This window comes from Homarus americanus, unplaced genomic scaffold (genome assembly GCF_018991925.1).
Source record: "Homarus americanus isolate GMGI-L3 unplaced genomic scaffold, GMGI_Hamer_2.0 scaffold57463, whole genome shotgun sequence".
NCBI classification, from domain to species: Eukaryota; Metazoa; Arthropoda; class Malacostraca; order Decapoda; family Nephropidae; genus Homarus; species Homarus americanus.
Window position 1 is genome coordinate 38,757 of NW_024719502.1, and position 23,744 is coordinate 62,500.

The following is a 23,744-nucleotide window of genomic DNA, read 5'->3' on the forward strand; positions in this document are numbered from 1 at the left end:
CAGGGAAGGGAATGGGGGCAGAGAAGGGAATGAGGGCAGGGGTAAGGCCAAATGCATTACACACACACACACACACGAGAAAAAACAGGCACAAACACAAAGACTCGTCCATACATCCAAACACAAACACACAATAGGAACTCATACACGCAGGGACCTAAAGTAACCACACGCCAGAGCTGTTGTGTGGCTGTATCCCCTAGAGAGGAGGATCAGAGGGAATCAGATCCGGTTTCCACAATCAGCAACATTTAGCGACATACAATGGGTCGAAGTTTAGTCACATGTATTCGGACAAGGTGAGATAAAGTGTTCGGTTTGTTGGTGTTCGTGTCGGGGAGTAATGGCAGATGGGGAAGGAAGGAGGGCAGATGGGGAAGGAAAGGAGGAAAATAAGAAGAAGAGGAGAAAAATAAAATAGGAAACAAAGGAGAACAGAAATATGAGAAAGAGAAAAGGAAAGAAAGATGAGAAGGATGGAAAGATGAGAAGAATGGAAAGATGAGAAGAATGGAAAGATGAGAAGAATGGAAAGATGAGAAGAATGGAAAGGAAAGAAGGAAAGAAAAATAACCTCACCGCTATATTGAACAAGAGACCCCTTGACATATATCAATATCTTCACTACACGTTTAGGCACTGTAAGGGAATAAGCAACCGATTGCACCTATTGTGGGGAATCATTTCAAACAGTTCTCAGAAGAGGAAGTATTGAAGCAGTTCCCAACACAACTGTCACTCTGGCCTGTGCAAGAGAGCTAGGCAGGTGTGATTCTCGACCCCCTCATTATTATTGTTAGCTTCATGATGCACACACTCATACACACACTCACACACACACTTATGCATGCATACACTCACTCACTAATGCAAGCACACACGCACGTCCACTCACTAACTCATGCATGTACAGTCGTGAACAGAAGTCCTGTCGCCCCTTGTGCTGTTCCGCGAACCAAGAGATTCAGACTCATGAACCCGAAGCAGTAGACACTGGTGCATTATTCTGCCCATAAATGCTTCAGATTCATGAGTCTGAATCTCTTGGTTCGCGGAACAGCACAAGGGGCGACAGGACTTCTGTTCACGACTGTACCACACGCATGCCCCCTCTCATCTCTCTCTCAATCACCCCTCCAAAAACACATACACAAGTTAAGACTCACATATGGTGCCTTCCCTGGAGTGGGACTCGAACTTGATGATGGAGGCCAGTTCCCTCTTGACGGAGTTGGAGAGATGGGAGAGCGCCTTTAGGTGGAGAAGCTCCTCGTAGATGAGTTCCTGGTCCTCGATGGTCCGCTCGTGGCTCCTGTAGGGGTAGGTTACGGTAGGTTAGGTTAGGTATGACGGATAGAAATTCTCACTATCCTGATGGGTCACCAATTGAGTATTTGATCATAAGGTGAATTAGCTGGGATGCATAAACTTCATGCGAGAGAGAGAGAGAGAGAGAGAGAGAGAATTAAATCCTCTCATAACACACAATAATTATTTTAATCCACCAATGAACCAAAAATTATAAAAATTCCTCGTAGTTTACTTATCCATGGAGACGATGGAAGGAAAATTTACTCACATGAGAGACAACCTTCATATTATTCCACTGTAAAGGAAGAAATACTACTCACGGCTTTCTGAGAATCATTCTGAGCATGGAGTCTGGTGCTCGCTGTTGGAGGAAGGCGAGGATGGGTGTCAGTCTATCCTCAGCATCCCGTCTCTCAGCTGGGGATGGCGTGATGGGGGGTACTCCAGGGGCTGCAGCTGAGTCCTCCAGGAATCGATAAAATAGGTACTTGTCCCTAAATGGCTGCTCCCCCGTCACTGTGGTAGAAGAAGGATCATGGTTAGGTTAGGAAAAATGAGAGAGGAAATGTAACCCTGAGAAATGAGTCAGAGAGATTAATTTACATACTGCCTTACCCATTAACCCATAAAACCCTGACTGACCTGACTGACTGACCCACATTTCTATACCCATTTCCCACCCCCTGACCCACATCAATACCCATTTCCCACCCCCTGACCCACATTTACCCATTTCCCACCCCTGACCCACATCAATACCCATTTACCCCACATCAATACCCATGTATTTCCCTGACCCATCATACCATTTTGACACCACATCAATGACCCATATCAATTTTCACCCCTGACCCACATCAATACCCATTTCCCCACTGACCCACATCAATACCCATTACCCACTGACCCACATCTATACCCATTACCCTTTGACCCACATCAATACCCACACCCATTTCCCACCCCCTGACCCACATCAATACCCATTTCCCACCCCCTGACCCACATCAATACCCATTTCCCTCTAAACCAACCCTGTTCCCCTCCCTCATCCACAATAATAAACCCTTTACCCCTTAACCACCAGACCCTTCCCTACCCCATAATCCCTTACCCACTTCTACCCCTTTTGCCACCTTATTCTCCCTCCCTATTCCCTTTAACTAGCCCTTTCCCCCCTCCCCCCTCTCATCTATCCCACTTTTCTCACTCTCTCCTCCCATGGGTGGCTAGATAATCTCCTCAATGTGACAAGGAGCACTGACAATGAAACACAACCAAGGTGCTATAGTACCCCCAGAGATCTTCAGGACCCCTTGTCAAGCTCACGGAGATCCCCCAGACCACCAAGAGTCCGCCTCAAAAGTTTACCAGATCCTCGCATTCATCTTGATCATTGGTGTAGGATTCTGATCTAGGATATATTTTCAGGATCTGGGAGTCTTGGAGATTTTTTTTTTTTTTCGTTTTGAGATTTGTGGTTGTATTTGAGTTTGTCAGGTCAGGTCAGGTCAGTCGGTCGGGTCAGGTCAGGTCCCAGGTCGGGTCAGATGGTCAGGTCTGTTGGTTCTCATATTGACTTAAATACTTTCATCATAACACGGATTCTACTCACCAATTTCTCGAGAAACTAAGTTGAGAAACGGACCTTGATCCTGTAACAATACCTCTCCCCTCTCTCCCTCCATTCTTTCCTCCTCTCTCCCTATACTTTCTCTTCCCCCCTCCTCCTCTCCCCCACTCCTCCTCTCCTCACCCTTTCCTTCCCTTACCTATTTTCTCCCCATCCTTCTCTTCCCTCTCCCTCCATGTCCTCCTTCCCTACCCTGTCCTTCCCCTGCCCACCGCCTCCTCCTCCTCCTCTCCCCTACCCCACCCCTCCCACCCACATCTCCTCCGTTTCCCCATCCCTCTCCCCCTCCCACTCCCCTACCCCACTCGTCATGCCAACGTAGAAAAAAATCTGACCCATCACATATAATTGGACTACAGGACTTTACGTGATAAACTACAAAGGCGACACAGGCCATCTTTCCTTACTGACTTAACTGATAGAGAGTGGCGTTTTATTCCATCTGCTGGAGGGTTAAACTGTCAAACTTAAGAGTGAGTACTGTATATGTTGAGAGAATCTGATTGGTTGGATGTGTGGGCCAATCACGTTGCAGGTGACATATACAACAACATAACGACCATCATTTAAGTTAACTCGGTAACTCACATATAGGGCGAGTGGCTGCTAATAACAGGAGGAGGAGGAGGGAGAGGGAATTACTAATCTCGACAACAGGATAATTGGGACTCATGAGGGCCCGTATACACGTCTTAAATACCGTGGCTGTAGAGACGGCCGGCGAGCACGTACACACACACACGTACATGTTTAATTCAAGGTTCGAATCCACAAGTTGAGGTGATATTATGGTCGAAGGAAAGTACCCAGTCTCTCTCTCTCTCTCTCTCTCTCTCTCTCTCTCTCTCTCTCTCTCTCTCTCTCTCTCTTTATATATATCCACAAGGGATTTAATGCATTAACAGGTGTCACACAGCTGTTGATAACGATGCTGCATACACGAAACTTTTTCCTAGTGACGTAAGCGACCCACAGGTGTTCATAATTACACGCACGCGACTCACTGTTGAAGAAAATGATCCAAGGATGAACCACAGGTGCTGACAGAGACCCCAGATGAACCACAGGTGCTGACAGACCCCCAGATGAACCACATGTGCTGACAGAGACCCCCAGATGAACCACAGGTGCTGAGGGGCTGAGAGAGATGATTGGGGTGGCTGAGAAGGATAGAGGTGGCTGAGAGGGATAGAGGTGGCTGAGAGGGATAGAGGTGGCTGAGAAGGATAGAGGTGGCTGAGAGGGATAGAGGTGGCTGAGAGGGATAGAGGTGGCTGAGAGGGATAAGGGGGGTTGAGAGAGGTGATAGGGATGGCTGAGAGGGCTAAGGGGTGTGGCAGGTCTTCCTTTGAGGGGTTTAAGGGGGAAAAAGGACCTCATCTCTAGCATTGACTTCACCACAGCAAGGACGTCAAGGGGTTCAAGGGGGAATTACATATAAAACACAGTTACAGGTTTAGAGAGAGAGAGAGAGAGAGAGAGAGATTTAAGGCAGCAGAAGAGACACGAAGGTCAAAAAGGTCCCTCAATCTATCACTTTAAAAGAGCAAATATGTTCCACTGTCACCTTACGTGGGCTAACCTAAACTAGCCTTGCCTTGCCTAACCTAACCTAACCTAACCTAACCTAACCTAACCTAGCCTAGCTTTTCCTTGCCTTGCCTAGCCTAGCCTAACCTAACCTAACCTTGCCTTACCTAGCCTAACCTAACCTAGAATTAAAAAAGTGGTTGGGTTTATAACGCCCTGCACTGTGAGTCCATCTCTACCCATAGGGGCTCTGACGTCACTCCCAAACCACCAATCACAGCCAGCCAGACTATAAACAAAAAATACGGCTATAAACAAAAATACGACTATAAACAAAAATACGGCTATAACCCAAAAAATACGACTATAACCAAAAATACGGCTCTAAAAAAAAAATACGGCTCTAAACAAAAAAAATACGGCTATAAACAAAAAATACGACCAAGACAAACAAACGTACGGATAATTCGATACTAAACAATGAAAAATAAGGACCATAATACACAACACAATATAAATAACATATAAATATTTTACCACATAAGTCAAGGTCAAACTTTGAGTGATTTTTTTAGTCTGTATATCTTGGTGTGTGTGTGTGTGTGTGTGTGTGTGTGTGTGTGTGTGTGTGTGTGTGTGTGCAGTTGAGTGAGTTAGGTGGGGAAATGCGTGTCATATTTAGAGACCTTGATTATGAGTGAGGGTGAGTCAAACACACACACACACACACACACACACACGTCATATCGATCAACGTTGTATATGTAGGTTAGTTTATGTATGTGTGCGTTCGTGTGTACATGTGTGTGTCCATCATCTCAGTTTAAGGACACACCATGGTTAACAGTCACCCAACCTCCCACCTGAGCTATTATTAATCAGATATAACATAACATGGTAACCTCATCTCAGTTAAGTAATGAGGTTAAGTGGTAATTTCTGTAGGGAGTAATTATGTTGGAGAGGCGTGTTGGTGTGGACGAGTGGTGGAGGGGGTAGTAGGGTGGTGAAGGGATGAAGGAAAGGGGTGGAAGAGGGAGGGAGAAAGGGGACACTGAGCGTTGGAGAGCTTACAAGGTCACCTGAAGGAGGCCCGTGTGGAGGGGGTGGGGGAGACCTAAACGAATGAGGTCAGGGGAGGGAAAACAAGGGTCAGGGGAACACATGGGAGATAAGATGAGGTCAAGGAAGGTCAGGGGAGGTCAGTGACACAGGTGGTACCAAACGCAACGCCTCGACAACAGGGGATCAAGCAATAGGTCTCCTGCGTCAATTAAACACGTGTTAACAGCCGTGTGTGAGGTGATGAGAGGAACAAAACTGTTTTATTGGATTCTGTTTCATAATATTGTCCAGTGGTTGTGGGATATTATTGGAAAAACGGAGATAAAAACACGAGGGAGGGCGAGGGTGACGTGGAACTCTCTCTCTCTCTCTCTCTCTCTCTCTCTCTCTCTCTCTCTAAAGTGGTACATGTGAGGAGGTGTGTGTGAGAGGGAGCGTTTGAGTGCGTTTATCATCTCAACACTAAGTTTCCTCACTTAACCCATCAAGTCGTCCATAGCCTCAAACAACCCGCTATATACACTGACCGTGGTAGATGGCGCCCTCCTCTAACAGTGACTGCCACATGCCCGCTGCTTGTGACCTGGAGTGTACGGTGGAGGTGAGAGACAGCAACCACTCTGTCATCTCCGTGCCCACACCACACCTGGGCTGGGGACATCCTCGGTGTCGACGATCACGCAGCAGGTGAGGAGCCCGTGCCAACAAGAGGGTCCTTAACACCCACGCCGCCTCGCAGATACGGGTGCTGGGAGCCTGTGTGAGGAGGAAAGATGTGAAAATATTAAGTTACTGGCTGTGGGAGTCGACTATGAGGTAACACTTAAATCGTCTGTAGATAAACTCTCTCTCTCTCTCTCTCTCTCTCTCTCTCTCTCTCTCTCTCTCTCTCTCTCTCTAGATCTCAGCAAACATTTACATTTTTTCAGGATTTCCTCAAACCTTTATTAATATCAAGATGGAGGAATAATTAGCTGGATGGCACAAGAGAGGTAAGGTTGGCTGGGCATTAGCCACTCCTGACTGAATAGACGAGGCAGGTAAGGGATTGGAGGGTTTTGAAGGTTTAATTATAACCCGTATGTAAGAGGCGTTGGGGATGACTTGGTAATATTAAAGTTTGTGTTTACATTCCTGATTAGCTGTACCATATAGTGTTCCAATGTTTCATAGAGATTCGTTACTCTTTTAAAAAACATCGTTCTATTTTGATTTTTTATTATCTAAGTTTGTTTACGTTCTTGAATAAATAACAAAATAAAGAAGAAATTAAAGTTTGAAAAAGAAATTGGAGACTATTGTTCACAGAGGACAGGTTTTTGGTCACCAACGAAGGATTGTGTTTAATAAGCCACCGAACTATCCTCAATGACGTCACACCTACTGTATCAAATCCCCATGACGTCATTCAAATCCAGACATTGTATTGGTTCGTAATAATTAGGATCTGTTCATTGTTACGCCCACTACCAGACAGAGTATTAGGTGACAAACTTATGCCACCTACGTCACCTGTACATACATACAGTACATACATAATGGTTGCTATCTCTTGTTTTCTTGTTGCCCCTCGTGTAACGAGGATGGCCGGCCCAAGGGCCACCCAGGCGTTAATTTGTTAAGGTGTAGAAGCTGTCGCCAACACAACAACCACACCCTAAGTTAACGAGTTGCATGACCCAGTGTCAAGGAATAGTCCGAGAAGACCGGACAACTCGCCAACTGCACTGGCTAACCATTACCCCGGAACACGATCCGCAAATCGATTAACATCCAGGTTCCCAATTACTGCTGGGTAGACAGAGGCAAATGGCGTAAAGAAACTTGGCCATAGTTTCACCCTGCCCGAGGATCGCACTCGGGTCCGTTCGCTTGCGAGGCGAGGATGCTGACCATTACACCTCATACATACATAGGGCCAACAGAGGGCTCCACCGACCACACTTCAAAGGCTTAAGAGTGGGTCTTCAATTACGAGAGACTGTAAACAACATGGCCCGCCCCGCCCCACCTCCTGAGTGAAGGAGACTTGGGGTGATTCACATGACTGAGTGACGTGGGATTGATTCAGTTCTTTAAATAAATAGTAAACAGCCGCTAAATGACATTCAGAAAACTATAACTTTCATCAACCAAAATATTCAACTCACATCCTCAAAATGATCAACATATTTTTCCAGAACCCTGACGTGAGTTCATTAGATTTACCTCTTAGATCGGTGTTGAGGGAGGTGTAGGAAGCATAACATCCTCTCATCACCATTTGGAACATTGAACACTGGATAATTTCGTTCTATCTTGGTTAATTCACTCATGATCGTCAATGCTAGAAGTTATTGTGGAAAGAGAGAGAGAATCTAGCTACTCCCTTGCGGTGTTTTCCATGTACTAACGTCAATATAGGTTGAATCTCATGAGTGACTCGAGAACTAGGGTTCGTTTCGTCACTAAGGCAATCATTTAATCTTCGTTTGTTTAGTAGAATTGTGGTTAATACAAAATTGGTGAAATAATTTAGTTATGTTTTCGTCTTTCAATATTTTTAATTTTGTTACTTTATTGTCTCTGATAATTCGTCAAATATCTCTAAGTGAAATGTTTATCTCTGAGTTCGAATAGGTGTTTTAAGTCGTATGTTTCAAGTGGTAAATACGCCAAGTTAAATCCTTCGTTCCTTCAGTGTAAATATTAATGTCAATAATTTTAAACCTGGGACCAATCTATTTGTATTTTATAGGGATATTATTTACAAATTTAAATATTTTTATCAAGAACTAAAAATTTTAATTTGTCTGGTATAAATGTCATGTATTTTAGTTTCTCAATAATTTTTTCAATTTTTATTTACCGTTTTCTTTGTTAATTTTATGGGTAACTATTGTAATACTTCGCCTTCATCTTCTTTCTCTCGCACATCATTCAATTTTACTTTTTTTTGGTCTCGTTATTCGTGGATTTTCGAAATACTTCCTGATGATTTTCACAAATTATAGAAAATATCTCTATAATATTGTATGATGCCACCCCATGATCTTTACATATGAGTGATATGAAAATACACACAAAGGCATTTATAACCTACGCATGCCATCTCTGCCTCTCTCACTCACTCACACACACACACCATCTCTCCCTCCCTTTCACACATACACACCCTCTCCCTCCCTCTCACACACACACACACAACCTCTCCCTCCCTCTCACACACGCACACACCATCTCCCTCCCTCTCACACACGCACACACCATCTCTCCCTCCCTTCCACACACACACACAACCTCTCCCTCCCTCTCACACACGCACACACCATCTCTCCCTCCCTTCCACACACATACACAACCTCTCCCTCCCTCTCTCACACACACACAACAATAAATAAATGAAAGTCATATGTAACTCTTTGTATACCTGTTCTGCCAGACTGGGGGCGTGGTAAAGGTGCACTGTCATGGTAAAGGTGTGTACGTAGCAGTACTTTACGTAATAGTAGTGCAGTTGTTGGTAAGTGTCGTCCATCTCACACACATCATAAGGACGTGGTCATTACTCTGTTACTCATACACGGAAGAGGTCACTGTTACTCACGCATATAATAATAATAATGGTTGTCCCTCGTGTAACGAGGATGGCCGGCCCAAGGGCCACCTAGGCATGTGTTTGTTTAAGGTGTAGAAGCTGTCGCCAACACAACACCCACACCCTGAGTTAACGAGCTGCATGACCCTGTGTCAAGGTATCGTCCGAGAAGACCGGACAACTCGCCAACTGCACTGGCTAACCATGATCCCGGAATACGATCCGCAAATCGATTAACATCCAGGCCCCCAATTACTGCTGGGTAGACAGAGGCAAATGGCGTAAAGAAACTTGGCCATAGTTTCACCTGCCCAGATCGAACTGTCCATGTTGTTTGTATATGACTATTACACCACAGGTCACACATAGACACATAACGTCACACACACACACACACACACACACACACACACACACACACACACACACACACACACACACACACCAGGTCAGAAAAAAAGGAGTCTATTCATCCTACTGAATGTCATGACTGTAAATTTTGTTTTATACATTTCATGAATTTCGTGAATGTTAGAATAACTTTTAAACAGAGGGATAAAGCTGACCCAGGCTATCATTTATTTATTTACACTTATATAAATGAGGTCGCGATCAGGAGACAGCTAGGGAGTGAAATGTAGTAGTATAGATCTGCGGCTCAACTAACTCAACACAGCTAGGATAACTACTTATGTATTACGAGATTTAATTTTAGGGTAATAAAATGGTGGCGAAGGTGCGGCTGTTAGGGGAGGCTGGAGGCCACGTTAAAAAAAAAGAAAACAAGTTGTAGTAGTGTTCATAGCAGTGCATTTAGAAATAGTCGTCGTATTAGTAGTAGAAGTAGTCGTAGTGAGTCGACAACCTTAGCAGTACATGTTGTAGTAGTAGTAAAAGTAGTCGTAGTGAGTCGACAACCTTAGCAGTACATGTTGTAGTAGTAGTAAAAGTAGTCGTTGTGAGTCGACAACCTTAGCAGTACATGTTGTAGTAGTAGTAAAAGTAGTCGTAGTGAGTCGACAACCTTAGCAGTACATGTTGTAGTAGTAGTAAAAGTAGTCGTTGTGAGTCGACAACCTTAGCAGTACATGTTGTAGTAGTAGTAAAAGTAGTCGTAGTGAGTCGACAACCTTAGCAGTATATGTTGTAGTAGTAGTTTGGTGTAGTAGAAATAACAGGTAGAAAGACTCAGTGTAGGGTGAGTTGTGTGCCTTGAGCAACACACAGTGACTGTATAAGATTGACTCACCTCCACTATGGGTACAGCGGCGTTGCTCGGGGAGTCCAGTTCCTGAGAGCGCTGCTGTTCCACCTTGGTGCGGTCCCTCCTTCCACCCCTCCGACGCCCCTTCGTTCGTCCCTTCACTCCCCCGTTGCCATTCATCACACCTCCTGGTTCCTTACTCTCACTCATATCTTCTTCCTCGTCTTCGTCTTCCTCATCCTCATCCTCCTCATCGTCTTCATCCTCATCGTCATCTTCCTCGTCCCTCTCTTGTCTTCTGTAGTTCACCACTGGGACGTTTTCTACTTCCTCCTCGTCTTCTTCCTCGGCTGTGTCTTGAGACTCACACCGTAGACGGAGTACCGCGCTACGTAAGCTAGAGCGTCGTGGACTGACGGAGGGGCTGTCGAAACTGGCGGCCCTTGTCAGACTGGGTCGCCGGGGTCCGTCTCTTGTAGGAGTCCCTTGTACGGGTGACGACTTGGTGGGTGTGCCCCTGGGTGTGGAGCCCCTTGACGAAGATTCTCGCGAAGGAGATTCGCTCTTGTTCCTATTGTGACTATCGCTTGTAGATGGCCCGATGTACGAGTTGCTTCCCTTGTGTGACGCACCACTGTGTTCTATGGACGCCCCTCGAGTAACGTTAAAGCCCCGAGGGAGGGTACTAGAGGCTCTGGGCACTGATATAGAGCTACTTCTTTGCTGGTGTCCCCCGGGTGCTCTCACAGGGGATGAGGACGCGGCTCTGGTGGGTGAAACAGCGGAGCCACGACGTCCCTCGTCTGCCCTGGAGGTGGGTTCTCGTGGGAGTTCTCTGGGGGTGGCAGAGCGTCGACGTCGTGAGCCCACCCGACGCCACAGTGCCCGTCCCTCCTCCATGACTGATCCAGAGGCTGCTGTGGGAGTCACGCACCACTAGAATGATCTCACAGAAATGATAGTCACGATTACGACAGTCAAACCCAAGTAGGTAAATCCTCCATGGGGCAACACGTGCACAAGTTTGGTGTCAGGACTAAAACATAAGACTGATAGCCATGAGTGGAACACCTTGTATAACATAACATGACGAGTGGTTAACAAACAGTAAAGGTGTAACTGTAGTCAAAGTCAATAGTCAAAATATTTAAATCTTTCTCAGGTGTTACATCCGGGAGATTATGATTCATTTTCTATTCATTTTTTTTATTCTGTTTTATAAAGAGTTTGTTTACTTGATTTTGTTATGATGATTAATATTTATTATGTGAGGAAAAAATATACAGATTTGTACTGATAATTGCAGGTAAATGAATCTTAAACAACAATGACAAGTATTTCTTTGTTTACGAGTATTATCCGACTTGTGATAAACTAAAACAAAATATACCTGAAGAGTTAATGAATAGGACCGAGTTTTGCTCGGCTTGTACAATGGTTTGTTCCCACTAGAATCAGACTTAAGTGAATGGTGATTTGTTTTGACTGATAGAAGAGCAGTGATGAATCGTAAGTAAATGGTACATTTGTCACAGTAGTACAGAGGTAACTGAGCATCACCTTTAAGTCCCAATTAAAAGTCCTTAATCTTCAGGTACAGCTACCACAATACCTGTTCTTCACTATTTTAACGTATAATATTAGAAAAGTCATATGAATAAACAAAAATTATCTTCAATTAATAATAATGCTTTAAGATATAATTTCACCATTTATCTGATAATTATTCTAATATCAACACAATAATTCACAGTTACATACATACACGAGTTGTTACACAGTGTTACAGAGACGCCTGATATAAGTGTTTCTTTATCCTGCAAGACACACCACAGAGTTAAACAACTTACTGAGGCGGAAGATATGGAACACCTTACCTTCCTTCCTGGTGGAGCTGTAAATCATGTCTTGCATAAATTCCTTGTTCCTCTGAAAAGAAAACAAAACAAAGTTAACATGAGGTGGGAAAATGTTGAAGCCTTCAAGAAAAATAAACATACAAGGAACTGCACTTTACTATATAATCAAAAATATCATAAAATTAAAGTCACAATTTGACGCAAGATGCCAAAATGTTAGTGAGTTGTGTACCATTGAACACAGAGACCTGACGTACACAAACCCAAACCCATAGAACTTGCGTGGTAAGATAACAAGACAAGCTGGGATAACGTATACCTGTGTAATGATCATTCTACAACAGTATAGGTAACTGCTACACTGACAGGAATCACCAGAAATGCCAAGGTAATTAGGAGGCTTCTTCAACCTGTTCCTTAGGTCGAGGTGACGATCATGAGGAACACAACACACACGCCAGGAATCGATAACACCACAAGATCCCCACACCACAACTCATGTTATCCAAGAACGGAAGCTCACTTATACGTTACAAAGATGAGTTGATGGGAACATGAAGCCGGATAGAAATACCATATCCGGAGAGGGACCTGTGAGAACGGTGACGATGCTTGTGAGGTACTGGCAGCCGAGGGGACGGTGAGGAGTGAGGGGAAGGAGAGAGGCGGGAGAGGTAACGGAGGGGGGGGGGGGCTACCTCCACAGGCTCATGACTGGCTTCTACCCCCAACCCTTCGTCCCACCCTCCACTGTTTACAACGTCACAACACCAAAAAGCAAAAAGAGAGCTGAGAAAACTATATCGCTTTAAAGCGCTTCCTGAGAAAATAAAACTCCGCCTGGTGACATCATTTATCACACCGATATTAACTTACCCAGCAATACCTCTTCATACTATGAGCACCACTCAAATATTAAAATTACAGGTGATTCAAAATGAAGCCCTAAGATTCGTCACAGGCGAAAGATACCCCTTCACCAGAACCACAGCCGAGATACATAGAGACCTAAGAATGAAACCCATCAACCAGCAGCTGCACACCCTGGCCAGCAGAGTCTGGCAAAAGATAGAACGATCAGAGCAAGAACTCCTTCAAAGACTCCCACCAGATAACGACAACAACCGTACATGGTTCCCAAAAAGTTACCAAATCTCAAAAGGTCCATTACCACCCCCGATCTACACGGCCAGGCAATAGACAACCTCCCTCGACCAGCATCCGCCAGTAGGGTCGGCGGAATATAAAATAAGGCCCTTAAAACACCCATATATGGGACAGGGTAGGATGTCTAGTGCCTGTACCGACAGACAATAACTAACCCATGACACAACCCTAACACACTATTAGCTTAGCTAGGCGGTCAGCCCGCCCTCTCTTACCTCCTCCAAAATTTCTTAAATTTCAGAACTATAACTTCCTTCCCCCACCTCTAATCTTCCTTCATTCCTCTTTTCTCTACAAAAAAAAACCTACCTCCTATCGTACCCGTCCCCTCCCATCCCTCTCCTCTCCATTACTACCCCACCCCTCTCCTCCCATCCCTCTCCTCTCCATTACTATCCCACCCACCCCTCTCCTCTTCCTTACCATCAACATCGATTGAAGCTTCATTTTCCCCGAAATATCTGACTCATCTTTCATTAAGGTAAAAGAAACCATTGATCCATCTTGAGACCTGCCCACACACCCTGCCCACACACCCGGCCCACTCACCCTGCCCACTCACCCTGCTCACACACCCTGCTCACACACCCTGCTCACACACCCTGCCAACACACCCTACACTTTTTCTTCTCTTTGTTTCCCTTCCTTTTTTTTCCTCTCTCTCCATTCTCTCAATTTTCACTTTCCTTTCCTGTCCTTTCTCTCTCTTCTTCCTTCTATTCCTCTTCCCTTGTTCCTTCCCTCCCATCCACTTTCATCTTCCTCAGCCTCCAAATATTTTTTACTTTCCTGTCCTCTCCCTCTCTCTCTCCCTTTGTCCTCCTCCTCCTCTATCCCTTCCTCCTCCTCCTCTTCTCCACACCTTTTTTCTCTCACCAACACAACTCGGGCATAACTGTCTTCAAACACACTCAAAAAAAGAAAAAGAATATATCCTCCTCTGAGAATACACCATGAATACTGGGCAAAGAATAAATAAACAACATTGCTGATTTTTACATAACATTCTCTGACATACGTACATCAAAGGTCACACACACACACACACACACACACACACACACACACACACACACATACGTTTGAGCCAGATAACCTGACCCCTCATAATTTACCATCTTAAATTAAGATGCTGAGGATGAGTGGATATGCTACTCACTTCCTATCCAAAGGGTAACTGGTTCGACCCAATGTACTACAGTTATTGTTGATGAAAAATAAAAGGTATTTGAGTGCAGTACCGGCTACGTTAGGTACTTGTATACCGTAGAAAGGTTTAGCTAACAGTATTGTCAGATTGCATCCACACAGCCTAACGGTACCCATGATATACTACAGCTAGTTCATGACTCCTTACTCCATGATATACTTCAGCTAGTTCATGACTCCTTACTCCATGATATACTTCAGCTAGTTCATGACTCCTTACTCCATGATATACTTCAGCTAGTTCATGACTCCTTACTCCATGATATACTTCAGCTAGTTCATAACTCCTTACTCCATGATATACTTCAGCTAGTTCATGACTCCTTACTCCATGATATACTTCAGCTAGTTCATGACTCCTTACTCCATGATATACTTCAGCTAGTTCATGACTCCTTACTCCATGATATACTTCAGCTAGTTCATGACTCCTTACTCCATGATATACTTCAGCTAGTTCATGACTCCTTACTCCATGATATACTTCAGCTAGTTCATGACTCCTTACTCCATGATATACTTCAGCTAGTTCATGACTCCTACCCATGATAATTTCCAGCTAGTTCATGACTCCTTACTCCATGATAAGCATTTCCAGCTAGTCTATGACTCACCCATGATATACTTAGCTTGTCTATGACTCCTTACTCCATGATACTAGTTCATGACTCCTTACTCCATGATATACTTCCAGCTAGTTCATGACTCCTCATCCATGATATACCAGCTAGTTCATGACTCCTACTCCACATGATATACTCAGCTAGTTGTCTATGACTTCATCTACGACATACTCTGATAGTTCATGACTCCTCATCCATGATACACTCAGCTGTCCATGACTCCTTACCTCCATGATATATCAGCCAGGCTCATGAATTTTCACTCCATGATATACTCTCAGCTAGTTCATGACTCATCTACAGACATACTCTGAACAGTCACACCTGCCTCCATGATATACTTCAGCTGTCATGACCTCATCTACGATATACTTCAAAGAAGTCTTATGACTCTCGGCCCATGACAGGCCCAGCTTAGTTCATGACTCCTTACTCCATGATATACTCTAGCTAGTTCACACTCTCATCCATGATATACTTCATTAGTTCATGACTTACTCCATGATATGTATTTCAAATAGTCTATAGACCTTACTCATGATATACTTCAGCTTAGTCTCATACCTTACTCCATGATATACTCAGCTAGTTCATGACTTTACCCATGATATACTTCCAGCTTAGTTTATGACTCTTACTCCCATGATATACTCAGCTTAAATTCATGACTCCCCTTTACCCCATGATATACTTCAGCTTAGCCATGACTCATCTACGATATACTTCCAACAGTTCCATGAACTCTCACTCCTATGAGGTACCAGCTATTCATGACTCCTTACTCCATATGGTACTAGCTAGTTCATGACTTTACCCACAGATATACTTCCATTAGTCTGACCTCACTCCATGATATGAGCATTTCAGCTAGTTCATGTGAGAATTTTACTCCACAGATATATACACTACTAGTTCATGACTCCTTACTCCAAGGATATACTTCAGCTTAGTTCTATGACTCTTACTCCATGACATACTTCAGCTAGTCTATGACCCCTTACTCCATGATATACTTCTAGCTAGCTCATGACTTTACTCCATGATATATACTTCAGCTAGTTCATGACTCCTTACTCCATGAGTATACTCACGCGTTCATGACTCTCACTCCAGATATACTTCAGCTTAATTCATGACTTCATCTACGATATACTAAATAGTTCATGACTTTATCTACGGATATACTTCAGCTAGTCCATGACTCACTCCATGACATACTTCAGCTAGTTCATGACCTCACTCCATGAGATACTCTCAGCTAGTTTTATGACCACTTCCCAGTGGATACACTTCTAGCCAGGTTCAGACTCTTTAATTTCCATGACATGCACTTCTCCCTAGCTAGGTTCATGACTCCATCTGATATATCACAGTCATAATTCCTTGCCCATGATATATTTCAGCTAGTTCATGAACCTCATCTACGACATACTTCAGCTTGTTCATGACCTTACTCCACGAGTTATACTTCAGCTAGTTCACATGACCTCATCTACAGATATACTTCAGCTTAGTTCATGACCTCCTCACCCATGACATATACTTCAGCTAGCTTCATGACTCCCACCATGATATACTCTAGCTAGTTCATGATCTACTCCACAGATATACTCTCAGCTAGTTCATGACTCCTTACCCATGATATACTTCAGCTAGCTCATAATTCTTACCCCATGATATACTCAGCTTGTCCATGACCTCATCTATGATATACCTAGCTAGTTCACATGACCTTTTACTCCATGATATATCATAGGGGAATGCCCAGACTCCTTACTCCATGATATACTTCTAGCTTAGTCTATGACTCACTCCATGATATACTTCAGCTAGGTTCTGCACCTTACCCATGATACACTTCAGCCAGTTCATGACTCCTTACTCCATGATATACTTCAGCTAGTTCATGACTCTTACTCCATGATATACTCAGCTAGTTCATGACCTCATTCCATGAGACATACTTCAGCTAGTTCATGACTCCTTACTCCATGATATACTTCAGCTAGTTCATGACTCCTTACTCCATGATATACTTCAGCTAGTTCATGACTCCTTACTCCATGATATACTTCAGCTAGTTCATGACTCCTTACTCCATGATATACTTCAGCTAGTTCATGACTCCTTACTCCATGATATACTTCAGCTAGTTCATGACTCCTTACTCCATGATATACTTCAGCTAGTTCATGACTCCTTACTCCATGATATACTTCAGCTAGTTCATGACTCCTTACTCCATGATATACTTCAGCTAGTTCACATGACTCCTTACTCCATGATATACTCAGCTAGTTCATGACTCCTTACTCCATGATATACCTCCAGCTAGCTCATGACTCCTTACTCCATGATATACTTCAGCTAGTTCATGAATTCCTACTCCATGATATACTTCAGCTAGTTCATGACTCCTTTACTCCATGATAGCCTCAGCTAGCTCATGACTCCTTACTCCATGATATACTCAGCTGTTCATGACTCTCTACTCCATGATATACTTCAGCTAGTTCATGACTCTTACTCATGATATACTTCAGGTAGCTCATGACTCCTTACTCCATGATATACTTCAGCTAGTTCATGACTCCTTACTCCATGATATACTTCAGCTAGTTCATGACTCCTTACTCCATGATATACTTCAGCTAGTTCATGACTCCTTACTCCATGATATACTTCAGCTAGTTCATGACTCCTTACTCCATGATATACTTCAGCTAGTTCATGACTCCTTACTCCATGATATACTTCAGCTAGTTCATGACTCCTTACTCCATGATATACTTCAGCTAGTTCATGACTCCTTACTCCATGATATACTTCAGCTAGTTCATAACTCCTTACTCCATGATATACTTCAGCTAGTTCATGACTCCTTACTCCATGATATACTTCAGCTAGTTCATGACTCCTTACTCCATGATATACTTCAGCTAGTTCATGACTCCTTACTCCATGATATACTTCAGCTAGTTCATGACTCCTTACTCCATGATATACTTCAGCTAGTTCATGACTCCTTACTCCATGATATACTTCAGCTAGTTCATGACTCCTTACTCCATGATATACTTCAGCTAGTTCATGACTCCTTACTCCATGATATACTTCAGCTAGTTCATGACTCCTTACTCCATGGCTATACTTCAGCTAGTTCATGACTCTTACTCCATGATATACTTCAGCTAGTTCATGACTCCTTACTCCATGATATACTTCAGCTAGTTCATGACTCCTTACTCCATGATATACTTCAGCTAGTTCATGACTCCTTACTCCATGATATACTTCAGCTAGTTCATGACTCCCTATTTCATGACTATTTCCCAATACTACCAAGCCTCCAACACATCTTGACGCAGGTGTATTATTCATCAAGTCTTGCTCACCTGTCTCACCTGTACACGTATTCCAACAGATGTCTCGTCGTATCCTGTTCTCTATTCTATCCTGTTACCTATTCTATTCTGTTCTTTATTCTATCATATTCTTTATTCTATCATATTATCTGTTCTATCCTGTTCACTATTCTATCCTGGTATGTAGTCTATCCTGTTAATTTTATCTATAATTTAACATCTGTCTTGAGGTTCTCTACTCTCTCACACACACACACCTTGAAACGAGAGAGAGAGAGAGAGAGTTATTTAGCCGGGAAAAAAGGGTACAGCTTTGACGTTTGTTTTCATAGGTAGAAATCCCGTTCAGGTATAAAGTTAGATAGACTGATACAGGTATATGTAGCAACACACAGCACAAATAACTAGCTAGTGTGCGGTTAGCTAGTAGTGGACGCATTCTATGAGATAAGTTGAATGTTACGTTTGTTTATGTAGTGAGTGTTTGTTTGTGTTTGTTTATGTAGTGAGTGTTTGTTTGTGTTTGTTTATGTAGTAGGTGATGACTAATTACGTAAATGAATAGAAACTGAGAATATGGCAACAGACAAACAAAATGAGTATTAGTTCATTGATTATTTTTTGTTTTACAGTACATCACACACACACACACACACACACACACACACACGCACACACACACACACACACACACACACACACACACACACACACACACACACACACACACACACACATCTTTTACTTCAAATTCGCGATACAGCAACACAAACTTGCATCACTAGGGTTAGGTTAAGTTAGGTATCATGAGGTAAAATAAGATTGTGGAGTGGGAGGGGGGGGGTGGGGTGGGTGCTAAATCATCAGGTGATAATCCCTCATAAGCTAATCTTCTTCCTTTAATCTAATTACACAAGGCTTCATTACCTCACGTCTCCCTGAATCCCATAAGTCAAAACTTTAATTCCCTCAACCAATAACAACTTCTCACTAAACTTTCACTTCCTCTCCTAAACTTCCTTCCATTCGTCTCTCCAGTATGCTAAGCCATATTTTCTTCTTCCTCTTATTATTCTAACACTAAGACTCTAGGATTATAATTTTCCGCCGTCTACTTTGCAGGCATTGTTTAACCTTGGATATTTTGATGTGAATAATGTTCCCTGGCTAACCGTGGCTAACCGTGGCTGACCCTGGCTAACAGTGGCTCATCCTAACTCATACTGGATTAATCTAGCTCATCTTGGTTAACTCTGACTAACCCTGACTCACCCTGACTCACACTGACTCACCCTACTCACCCTGACTCACCCTGGTTCACCCTGACTCACCGCTTACAGGTACAGACGGACTTAATGGAGAAATATTTAACATAATAATGAACGCCCTCACCCAGCTAGTCCCTGTTCGAGTCCCTCTCCGCCATCATGCTGGGTCCTCTGATAACTATAAAGGGAAAATTATAAGGTAGCCCCATCGTTGTAGTTCTATCGTTTAACCAGAGAGTCTTTAGGATTTTATTTCGTCTATCGCCATACGATTTTATTCACAGCTTTAGAGAATTTGAGACCAGGTAGATGGAGTGAGGGAGAATACCTGTGTTACACCTGTCCTCTCTCCAAACCACCTATTGATTATATCTTCCCCCTCACTCTCTTACCTACCTACGCCCTCCTCCCCCCCCCCACTGATGTCTTCTCTCACCTATATATCTCCTCTCTACCTCATGTACCCCCCCCCCTCATCTACGTCTCCTATTATCTCTCATTTACCTTTCTCTACCTCTGTTGTCTCACCCTCCCTTCCCCCTCTCACCCTCCTCCCTCTCTTTCACCTAAGTACCATACCACCACCACCCTCCTCCTTCCTTCTCATTCAAGTATCTCCGTCACCCCCTCTCACCCCCTACCTCCCTCACCCCCACCTTCCTGCTGCCTCTCACCCCCACCGCATCAACTAGAGGCAACAGGTGAGGGGGTGATTACCCCACAGGTGAGAAGAGTCGAGGTGTTGTGTCTAACAGAAAATAATAATATACCTTCCCTAACTTAATCTTCCCCCTTCCCCCTTCCCCTTCCCCTTCCCCCTCTTCCTCCTCCTCGGGTGTAACAAGAGGCCTTCATCATTAGGGAAGGAGGAGGAGGAGGGAGAAGAAGAGAAAATGGGAGGATGAGGAGGGGAAAGAGTGGAAGGAAAGAGGGAGGGAAAGAAAGGGAGGAGGCGAGGGAAGGAAGGAAAAATGAAGGAGGGGAAGGAAAGAGGGAGGAAGGAAGGAGGGGAGGGAAGAAGGAAGGGGAATAGGGGGAGGAGTGGAAGGAGAGAAGCCAGTATTATTTATTTTTTTCCTTTCGGTCATATCACCAGTTTATAGCATAGGGCTTTAATGCGCAGGTGAGTGGGTAGGAGAGTGAGTGTGTGGGTGGGAGAGTGAGTGTGTGAGTGGGAGAGTGAGTGAGTGTGTGGTGGGAGAAATGAGGGGTGTGTGGGTGGGGAGAGTGAGTGGGTGGGATGGTGAGTGTGGCGGGAGGTGAGTGTGTGGGTGGGATGGTGGTGAGTGTGTGGGTGTGGTGAGTGTGGGAGGTGAGTGTGTGTGGGTGGGATGGTGAGGTGGGTGTGTGGGTGGGAGGTGGTGGAGTGGGTGGGAGAGGTGAGTGTGTGAGGTGGGAGAGTGAGTGTGTGGGTGGGATAGTGAGTGAGTGTGGGTGGGAGGTGGTGAGTGTGTGGGAGGTGAGTGTGTGTGGGTGGGAGAGTGAGTGAGTGGGTGGCAGAGTGAGTGTGTGAGTGGGAGAGTGAGTGTGTGGGTTTACAGCGTGGGTGTATGTAAGATGAACATTATACCGGTACAGCAGCAGTTGTCGACGCCCAGAAGGTGTGTCCTGACTTAATAAACGAGACATTTCAACAGGTGGTCTCGTGGGGGTCTCTCTCTCTCTCTCTCTCTTTATCTGCCTGTCTATCAGTCTGTCTGTCTCTCTCATTCTTTCTGTCTGTCTCTCGTTCTCTATCAGTCTGTCTGTCTCTCTCATTCTTTCTGTCTGTCTCTCTCATTCTTTCTGTCTGTCTCTCGTTCTGTGTCTGTCTGTCAGCATGTCTCTCTCTGTCTGTCTGTCACTCTCTTTCACTCTCAAATATACACCCCTTCAGACATCCTCAGAGAAGCAATCTTGACGTCACTTGCACATAAGGAATCACACACACACACACACACACACACACACACACACACACACACACACAGGGTAGTCATAACAAACTCGAGTGGTGGTGGTGGTGGATGTCATACCACTATTAATCTTGTTTATGGACGAGACTAAACCAGGAGCCACTCACCTGGTGTTCGGTTGTTTATCCATTTCTGTTTTCAATGATTTTCCTTTCGACGTGCGAGGTTGTAAACACCGAGGGAATTCTTGATCAATATTTACATAGTTTCAAGTCAAATGGTGTAAGTTTTAATAGATTTGAATAACGATATAAACATCAGGTAAAGCAGACACCTGGCCTTGTTATTACGTTTAGTTAAAAGTGATATCCTACCATTTATTTTCAAAAGACTAATTTCTTCAATGTATTTCCTCTCTCGCTTGTTTTTGCCTGTGTATAAATTACTTAATGTTCACTACAACATAATAATAATAAGTTTTACAGTAATTCCACGTCTACTCCACATTAACGTTTGAGTCCCAACTGATTGACTCTCCTGGGTGAGTGAGTGAGGGTACGAGAGGCCAGACAGGAACGGAACAGGTGAACCTTCAACCCACCGTCTACCACCCCCAGAACCGCACAGGAAGATGCTATCATTAAATTAATAACTCAGGTATTGTTAACAGATAATTTGTTATATATTCCCCGCCATAAATAAGTTAAATATATTCTATCTATAATATTTAAGATAGAAATTGTCTGATTTGTCCATAAAATGTCTGAAATATAGAGGTGGGAACTTCTGCAATGAATTCAAGAGTCTCATATTTGTCTTTGAAAAGCCGCATGCGACTCTTAAGCCGCCAGTTGGCCATCCCTGCGGCTTTGGGGGTGTAATGGTGTCTGTCCCTCACTCCTTACCTCACAGCCAAGTCACCCTCCCCCTTCTCCCTCACCTCATCTCACCTCATCTCCCTCCCTTACCTCCACTCTCACCTTACGTCACCTCACCTCAAACAACACACCTCACCACACCTCACCTCACCTCGCCACACCACACCTCACCACACCTCACCACACCTCACCACACACCTCACCACACCACCTCATCTCAACACCTCACCTCCCCACCACACCCACACCTCCACCACACCACACCACACCACACACACACCACACCACACCTCACCACACCACACCTCCCACACCTCACCCAACACCACACACACACCACACCACACCTCACCACACCACACCACACCTCACCTCACCACACCTCACCACACCACACCTCACCACACCTCACCAACAGGCACTACGTCATTATATCAAGAGACAATAACTAAAGCCTCACCTAATTAACGGAACATTAATAAGAATATATCATTAGTGTCTGCCAACCACCAATGAACACCTTGTCCATAAAGGATCCAAACAGACAAACAGACAAACAGACAAATCGATTACTATATAACGCTACCAGGAGTGAAAAGTTAATAATAATAATAATACGGAAAATACATCAATGGGGGAAGTGTCTTATATGAGTGATCCCTTTGTCAACGTTATATATTAAATACAATAGTTCTATTAACCAGAGGAGATAAGATGATAAGAGAAATGGATTTTTTTTCCATATTCCTTTAATGAAAAGCCAGAAATAGGTTATAGTACCATTAGAATGTTATCTTTATATACGAGGTGGCTGCTGGGAGTCTCTGTCATATGAAGGAAACACAATTATATCAGGTTGTAATAGAAATAGGATTCAATTAGCCTTCCCCCTTGTCGAGAACCTTTCAAAACGTAGCCTTACATGCGTGTGTGTGTGTGTGTGTGTGTGTGTGTGTGTGTGTGTGTGGAAATGTATATACAGTAGATAAAGGCGGTGAATGTGGGAGGATCTGAGTAAGTGGAGAGCCTCTACCCCCTCCCTCCCTCCCTCGTGGCAGGTTTAATTAGCCCAGGTGTTATTGATCACCTCCAGAGGGCCACTTAACCCAGGGTTCTCCTCCTGACTAGTTATTGCCCTTCAATCATCAACGTTGTGTCTC

The 23,744-nt window shown here is 44.0% G+C and overlaps 1 protein-coding gene across 9 annotated transcripts in view; it reads right to left on the reverse strand.

Annotated features, from left to right (window-relative positions):
• LOC121860080 (rap guanine nucleotide exchange factor 4-like) overlaps positions 1-23,744 on the reverse strand; it is a 91,827-nt gene that overhangs the window by 20,644 nt on the left and 47,439 nt on the right. For 5 of the 9 annotated variants that reach the window (XR_006087810.1, XM_042357094.1, XM_042357096.1 and 2 more), the window contains 5 exons: positions 12,198-12,249; positions 10,366-11,237; positions 6,067-6,295; positions 1,632-1,827; positions 1,167-1,312 (listed from right to left, as the gene is read on the reverse strand). Coding sequence is in view for 8 of the 9 variants with exons in the window: in XM_042357094.1 (XP_042213028.1) it covers positions 1,167-1,312; positions 1,632-1,827; positions 6,067-6,295; positions 10,366-11,237; positions 12,198-12,249 (1,495 nt within the window). In the remaining variant the exon portion in view is untranslated. Of the gene's footprint in view, positions 1-1,166; positions 1,313-1,631; positions 1,828-6,066; positions 6,296-10,365; positions 11,238-12,197; positions 12,250-21,873; positions 21,989-23,744 lie in introns of those variants that run through there. The other 4 variants (XM_042357093.1, XM_042357098.1, XM_042357100.1 and 1 more) reach the window with 3 other exon arrangements.